The sequence below is a fragment of the Camellia sinensis genome, chromosome 11 (assembly GCF_055761805.1).
Source record: "Camellia sinensis isolate YWXY chromosome 11, ASM5576180v1, whole genome shotgun sequence".
Lineage (NCBI taxonomy): Eukaryota > Viridiplantae > Streptophyta > Magnoliopsida > Ericales > Theaceae > Camellia > Camellia sinensis.
Window position 1 is genome coordinate 104,997,938 of NC_138971.1, and position 8,792 is coordinate 105,006,729.

General features: G+C 41.5%; 1 protein-coding gene across 1 annotated transcript; it reads right to left on the bottom strand.

The window, feature by feature from the left end:
- Positions 1 to 801: 801 nt before the first annotated feature.
- LOC145802535 (uncharacterized) lies at positions 802 to 1,539 on the bottom strand. Its single transcript, XM_082895262.1, has one exon. The coding sequence runs from the start codon at positions 1,537 to 1,539 to the stop codon at positions 802 to 804; it is 738 nt and encodes a 245-aa protein (XP_082751388.1).
- Positions 1,540 to 8,792: the final 7,253 nt, after the last annotated feature.

Sequence of the window (8,792 nt, forward strand, 5' to 3'; positions counted from 1 at the left end):
CATATCATCGATGTATATTTCCATAGTGTGGCCGAGTTGTTCCTTAAACATAGTGGTAACCGGCCTCTGGTAGGTTGCCCTCACATTTTTTAGCTCGAAGGGCATGACCTTGTAGCTATAGGTTCCCCTTGGGGTGAGGAATGCGGTCTTTTCTAGTTCCTCTGGATGTATGGCAATTTAGTGATAACCTCTGTAGGCATCCAAGAAGCTCATGCGTTGGTGATATGCCGTTGTGTCTACAAGTTGGTCGATTCTAGGAAGAGAAACCAATCCTTAGGACAAACCTCATTGAAATTCGTGAAATCCACATAGACGCGCCAAGATCCATTCTTCTTCTTTATAACCACGGTATTAGACAACAAGTGGGTAAGTTCCTTCACGAATTTGCACGGCATCAAGTAATTTGTTAACTTCATCAATGACGGCCGATGCATGCTCTGCAGCTAACTACCAACTTTTTTGAATGATTGGTTTGAATTTTGGATCAACGTTTAAACGATGTTGAGCCACGTCTAGATCCACCCCCGGCATTTTGTATGGTGCCCATGCAAACACGTTGAGATTGCCGAGTGAGAAAGAAACCAAATCATGTTTGTCAACTTCATTCAGGAAAGTGCCGATCATGAAGAATTTGTCAGGGCTCCCGTTGATTTCAATCCGGTCAAGGTCTTCGGTTGCCTTCTCGTTGGGGATTTTCCTAATGTCCTCAAGACTCTCTCGATCCGATACTTCAATCGGGTTCACTTCCAGTTCCTTTGGCCTTTTTGCAGCAGCAATAAGATAGCATGTATGTGCCGATTTCTAAGAGCCCCAAATTTGCTCTATGTCGTATTCAGTTGGAAAACAGAGTAGTTGATGGTAGGTGCTTGGCACAGCTTGCATAGCGTGCAACCAGGTCCTTTCCATGATAAGATTGTATGGCGGCGGGAGTTTGACAACCAGAAATTTCACGTCGACTGATTTGGTACCCGCCCATACTGGTAGTATGATCCTGCCCAACGGATACTCGGGGTTGGCGTTAAAGTCGAAAAATAGGTAATCGGCCGATAACAGATCTGAATCAGTGAAGCTGAGTTTAACGAACGTCTTATAATATATTATTTTTGAGGTGCTTCCTAGATCGATGAGAACACACTCGATGGTGAATCGGTTCACACGTAGCTTAACGACGAGGGGAACAGCATGAGGAAGAGTTACTCCATTTAGGTCGATGTTGTTGAAGCTGATCTTGCCAGTTTTATGGAGTCGTTTGGCTAGCATGATCGGCTTAGATAGGCTAGGTTGCAACTGAATTGTATGTACTTGGGCCGACGACGGTAGGTTGTATATCATGTGAATTACACCGAATGGAGGTGAATCCAGCTGTAGAGCTACCGTGCTTGGTGGATTGTTCTTTCGAACATGTTGTGCTAGTTGGTCGTCCTGTACTAACTCTTCTAGGTGGTCCTTCAGTACATAATAGTTGTTAGTGTCGTGGCCATTGTCCTTGTGATATTCGCACTGCCTATCCCTTCTTCTAGTATCAAGGGGTCCTATCATCTTAGACGACCACTTAAAAAATAGAAGATGCTAGACTTTCGACAGGATCTTACTAATCGACTCTGCCAATTCCGTATACTTTTTCTCCGAACGTCTAGTGCGTCTACTATGTACTTGATACTATTCATTCAAACGGTGCGAACACTGCTCGCTTGATCGGCAAGAGTCCCACCGGTTATCTCGTTTAGCCCGAGTCCTAGGTTTAGGGCTCCTTGGTGGCACGACGCTTATCGTCTGAATCAGGCCAGATAAAGCTGATTTATCGACTTTCTGTCCGACCTTGACCTGAAGGGCATCGTCTTCAACCTTGCAGTACTCCTCAACCTTCTTCATTAATGCCCAGACTATTTTGGGAGGCCGTCTAATCAACGAACTACGGAGAGGACTATCAAGATGTAACCCTATCTTAAAGGCGGTAATGGCCATGGAATCATTGCAAGCGTCATCCACCAAGTTGAAACACTCCTAATAGCATGCTGAATACTCACGTAAGGTCTCTTTTAGTTTAATCTGCATCACCCAGAGAGAGTAGGCTTGTTTGGGCTGAACCTCGTTGGTGGTAAACCTTGCTCTAAAGGATTTTTGGAGCTGATAAAAGCTCCTTATTGGCGCCGACTCTAGTTTATAGTACCATATGACTTCCAACGGTCCTAAACTGCTTGGAAAAATTCGACACATGAGGGCTTCATCATTAGCATGCAATGTCATTGCTTGCTTGTAGTGACGAATGTGATCTGTGGGGTCTGATTTTCCAACATACAGGGTGAATGTCAGTGCTTTGAACTTTTTAGGTAGCATAACTCTTGCAATGCATAACACGAAAGGGTCGTGCCTGTCCTCTCCGTCTGAACCATCACTTCATTTGCCTCGCCTGTGCCGTATATACGGACTTCCTTCAGATGAGCTCGATACACCAACTCGCCCATTCTTTCTAAGTTCCTGAGATGGCAAGTCGGAATTACTGTCACTATTTTGTTTCCGAAGTCGACGTCATCAATCATCCTTCTTCTTTTCTGGGGATCGACCCCGGTCATGACGTGCGACCTGTTGGGATTTGGCTAGCTCCAAGGCCAATTCCTTACATAATCGCTCATTCTCAGCCTTCATATCTTCCAGACGTTGTTTGTTTTGTTTTGCTTGGTCCATGATTTTCTGCACAGTCTCCTGTACAGAAGTTGAGGGTGAGGTTTGAGCTACTAGGTATAAATTTAGGGCCCTTCGCGCGGTGATATTCTCTAATTCAAGCATGTTTCTTGGAGTAATGTCATCTCTTGTTGTAACATCGTCAGCAACTATCGAAGGATCATCTGTCACGCCTGCCTTGAACGCACTTGCGTATTTCCATAGACGACACTAATTATGGTGATATGGTTTGGAAATACTCTTAGATCCAGTTGGACGCTCTTGATCCTCTGATTGTTACCTGAAAAAGGGATGAACACTCCGGTCGGGAGTGCCGGAATTAGTACTCCGACAGACAAGTCAGTATCCTCTCCAATTTACTTATGTCTTAAGTTATCTTTTTGTATTCACATACCTCTCTTTGGCTGACATTCCTCCCTTTTTATATTACATCTAGGTCCAAGGGTCGAGCCCACTCTTCATCTCGCACATAGTTACTTAGTCGGCCTTCCAGTTGAGTGTTGGCTCCCATTCGGCTCCCTATATGGCCGATTCGTATATTTAGCTTCATGAGCCCCTTGTAAGGATAGAATTGCCTTCGGCCTGATGTCTCAATCAAATGCCTTGGCCTCTTTCTCATTGATTATATTCGGCCTCCATAGACCTGTTTCTATTTTTGATTTTGTGAATCACATGGAGATGTAGAACTATTTGATGCTTCAGACTCTGTATTTTGCTCGAATTGATAGAATTTTGTACTTCCGATTGATTCTAAGTGATATCATGTATAACTCACATATCACATATATGCATGCTCATATGTATTTACGTATTTATGCTTTCATATGTACAAAGTTTAAAACTGAATCGATATTTTATTTCTTTGCTGTTGCCTTCGGAGATTCAAATTAAGAAATTCAGAGTCGAATGGAGGTTTTAAATGTGTTTTCTATATTTAATTTAAAATTTTAAAAAACTGAGAAGAGGGGAAGGAAATGATGAAGAATTATTGATTTAAACTTGACAACCTTGATTTTTTGTGAAGGCTAATTTGTTAGAGATGTTTTATGTGGAGCTCTGTATGCATGAGCTTTGAATTTTTGTATATAGCTCTTCTTTTTGGCCATGAGAATGTTGTTTTTGGTTTGGTAGCCTAATTTCTTCTTGTCCTTTGTTATTTTTTTTTTTATTTTTATTGGAAATTTCTTTCATTAGTTTAAGCTATTCTTTTAATTATTTTCTCAATTTTTTTTATAGACTTATACATGTCTAATTTATATTCGTTATTGATCCATCTAAGCTCCTTTTAGGCTATTCAGACAATTATAATTAAATAAAAACTCAAAATCACTCTCTCTGCATTGCAACTCACTTTGAAGTTCATCGTTACTGAGCAGTTTCGAAGGTAAGTCTGATTTTGACAATGTAATTTTTTTTTCTTTTATTTATTTATTTTTCTCCTTTGATGTGTAGTGCTCATTTGACTTTTATTCTCTATAGTTGCTTCATTGACTAATGCTGTGATAATTTTCCACATATAGCAGACTTCGTGATCTAAAATTTTAAGAGTTTATTGCAGGTAGATATTGCAGTTTCGGAGGTAAGTCAAATGGTTCATTTTTATTGTGTTTATTGCTTAGTTTTATGATTGGCATTGATTATAACTTTTTGTTAGCATTTTTGACATGCTTATGTTGTAACGCCCTCAAAATAATACATAAAACCCATTACTTTAAACATGCATTGATATAAAAGAAATCAACCATTTCTATTCATCAGAGTAATTCTTACATTGTATTACATGTTAACAACAAAAGGAAATGCCCTATAGGCTTACAGCTTTCCAAGTCAACACTTGGTTACACAAAAGAAGAGTACTAACTCTGTACAAAATAAGCCCTTGGCTTGATATACATATAATACAAACAAAATAAACAAAAGGAGTCTTCAACTCTCATCATCATCCAAGCTATGTCCTTGGAGGTGGCATACTACCTGTACCTGAAAATAATGTCCCATAAAGGGTGAGTCAACGCCCAGTAGAGATATGCTAAACACAGTATGAGCAATAACTAAGACATTAGCAATTGATAAATGTTCAACTTCCATAAACCAATTCATAACCCATTTCCATTTTCATCACTACCATGCTCACATTTCATTTCAATTTCCATTTCTTATCAATTTCACAATTTACATCAATGGCTTAGAACCTGGTCAACCACTTATATGAGACAATGACTCATATTAAACATTTCCCATTTTACAATAGATAAACATACTAGTTGTATCAACATCTCACAGATAAGCATACAAGCTGTATCCACATTTCAACAGATATGCATATTAGCTATATCAACACTTCCAATGATAAGCATATGAATTATATCAACAGTTCCAAAGATAAGCATATGAGCTATATCAACACAATATCTGACAAGCATATGAGCTATATCAGTGGAGTACATCTCCTATCTCCTCTCACACACACACAACGTATATACACAAAGGTCATATACACAATCAATCAATACATAACATTAATGTATTCTATCAACCGTCATACTCTATGACATATCCAATTGATTAGTTTTAGTTTGCCTAATCATCATACATTGTCTACAACAATCAAAACTACCCTCCACCGGTAGCCCAAGCGATTATTTCTAAACAGATAATAAAAGCTCCAACAGATAAAATATCAATGTTTTCAAAAGTGAGCGATTAATAAATCTAACTCCACTATTCAACCATATAATGAGTCAATTTCATTATTTCCAACTCAATTTCATATAACCACCATTTTCTCAAATTAATCATACTAATTAATTTATACAACCAATTAGGATTTTCTACCCTATTTCCCAATATTGACCCAATGATCTAAATATCAACAACCAACATCAATAACACCCTTTTGAAACCCAAAATACATATTATAAGCCCAAAATCACAAAACCCTCTTTAACACATTTTGAAACCCTAAGTCCCAAAATCAACAATTTAAACAATAAGCTCAAAATCTAGGTTAAAACTCATAAGAGTGAGTAGGAATCCCTACCTCAAATTCGGAGCTCAAGGAAAGAAGATGAAGAAACTCAACGTGCTCCAAAACTCAATATTTTCGGATCAATGTGTAGCCCTCGATGATCAACCCAACTCTTACAAAGGCCGAAGGAAAAGAAAACACTCTAACTAGACAAACCCTAGAGAGAAGGGAGTTTCTAGAGAGAGGAACTCTCAAAATGGCTTTTTAGAAAGTAAGAGAGAGAGAGAATGTAAAAAAGTGATTTTAAAATGCCCAGCTGCCAACTGATATACGACATTCCCGCTCGAGCGGAGAACACAACGCTCGCTCGAGCGTCAAGAACAAAAAACTATGTCCGCTCGAGCGTAATAAGACCCGTTCGAGTGCCAAGACACAAGAATAAAGTATATCCACTCGAGCGCGAAAACTAGTCTGCTCGAGCATAGATTTCCCTCTCCCAGAACTTACACCCAAAGGTACTACCCGCTCGAGTGCCAAAGTACCCGCTCGAGCGCCACCGCTCAAGCGTAAAGAAACCCGCTCGAGCATAAAAATCACACCTGCAGAAGTTTTGCAAGGACACGAAAAACTGGAAGCGTGCAATCTCCGCTCGAGCGCAAGAAGACCCGCTCGAGCGGACCTCCTAAAATCTAGGCAACAAAGAATTGAAACCAAAGCCTAACCAACCTGTAACAACTCTGCCCAAAACATCCTAAAATTCAATCAAGTGGAATTAAAGGATGTCAACAAGGTATACCACCACCAACATCACGGAACCGAGTCCGGAATACAACAGAACAGTAAAAGGGACAACCGAGATCGCTATAACCTCCCCCCCTTAAAGAATTTCATCCCCGAAATTAAATACAAGATTTTCTCAATTCTCAACAATATTACAACATAATATTAAACAACCCGACCCATTTCCGGTCAATCCCATCTCTTTTCAAGAAGCATATCACATTATTCATCACAACCTGCATTATCAACATGCATTCTTTTGAAATTTACTAATTTCAACTCATTTTCCACAATATACTTAACATACGCAATGTTAAAACACACTTCCATTAACCAAAACATTCACAATGTTAAAACACACTTCCATTAACCAAAACATTCACAATGTTTTAGAACTCAAGACACATACAATGTTCTTAAAGTTCAACGATATTACAAAATTACCAATACATGGTTACACATCAACAAACAAGTCCGGATATTTCTCGCGGACTTCCAACTCACGTTCCCAAGTGGCTTCCTCCACTCCGTGATGTTTCCACAAAACCTTCACCAAAGGAATGGTCTTGCCACGCAGGACTTGATCCCGCCTATCTAAGACCCAAACCGACCTCTCCTCGTACGAGGCATCCTCATCTACCTCTAAGTCGGTCCAATCTAACACATGGGACGGATCCAGCTCATACTTCCGAAGCATACTCACATGAAAAACGTCATGTACTCCGGACAACTGCGGCGGTAAAGCTAAACGATAAGCAACCTCGCCAACCCTCTCAAGGATCTCAAAGGGACCAATAAACCAAGGGGATAACTTCCCACTCTTCCCAAACCTCATCAAACCTCGCCTAGGTGATATTTTCAAGAAGACATGATCACCTACCTCAAACGCCAAAGGCCTCCTCCTACGGTTGGCATAACTCTTTTGGCGACTCTGGGCTGTGACAAGCCTCCTACAGATAAGCTCAACTTTCTCCGTCGTCTCCCTAACCAACTCCGGACCCAATAAAGGTGCATCACCCACCTCGGCCCAACACACTGGAGACCTACACGGTCGGCCATACAAGGCCTCAAATGGTGCCATACCAATGCTAGACTGAAAACTGTTGTTGTAGGCAAACTCCACCAAGGGCAAGTGCCTCTCCCACGTCCCACTAAAGTCAAGGACACAACCTCGAAGCATATCCTCAAGGATCTGAATAGTACGCTCGGACTGCTCGTTAGTCTGAGGATGATAAGCCGTACTAAAGGTCAACCTAGTGCCCAAGGCACTCTGCAAACTCTACCACAACCTAGCATTAAAACGAGGGTCTCTATCTGAGATGATCGTCACTGGGACCCCTTGCAATCTCACTATGTCCTGGATATTCAAGTCGGCGAGATGATCTACCGAATCTCTCACGCGCATGGGAATGAAGTGCGCCGACTTAGTCAACCGGTCTACAGCCACCCAAATGGCATCACTACCCCGCTGAGTCCTCGGAAGACCTATAACGAAGTCCATCGTGACATGCTCCCACTTCCACTCGGCAATAAGCAAGGGTTGCAACAAACCCGCTGGCCTCTGATGTTTGGCCTTCACTTGCTGGCAAGTAAGGCACTTTAATACGAAAACAACCACAACTCTCTTCATTTCCCGCCACCAAAACTGGCGACCTAAAGCCTGATACATCTTAGTGCCTCCCGGATGCACCGCAAGACGTGAATGATGAAACTCTCGGAGTACTTCCTCTCGGCAAGACTCCGGCACACAAACGGTCTCGGTATCTGACACTCAGGTTGGGATACACCGTCAAACCCTTCTCAACCTTCCCATCTGAGATCTTCTCTCGGAGGGATTCTACCTCAAGGTCACCTCTCTGTGCCTCTAATACTCGGGTCACAAGTGTAGGCTGTGCAACAACAGAAAACAAGGCCGCAGCCTCAACTGATTCACTCAGAAGCAAGTCAAACTCGCCAAGTGCACCCAACATCTCCCATTCCCGGATGGCTATATAAGCTACATCACTAATGGATTTCCTACTAAGGGCATCGGCCACTACGTTGGCCTTTCCCGGGTGATAGTGCAACTCAAAGTCATAGTCCTCAATGAACTCCATCCATCTCCTCTGCCTCAAATTCAAGTCTCTCTGTGTGAACAGGTACTTCAAACTCTTGTGGTCCGAGAACACCTCGAACCTCTCACCATAAAGGTAGTGCCTCCAAATTTTCAAGGCAAAGATCACTGCTGCTAACTCTAGGTCGTGTGTAGGGTAATTCTTCTCGTGTATTTTCAATTGACGTGAGCCATAAACTACCACTTTCCCCTCTTACCTCAACACACAACCCAAACCCTCTTGTGAGACATCACAGTAAACCGCATAAC

Excerpts from the sequence above, each read along its gene's own strand:
- LOC145802535 (XM_082895262.1), bottom strand. The coding sequence starts at position 1,539 with ATGATAGGACCCCTTGATACTAGAAGAAGGGATAGGCAGTGCGAATAT.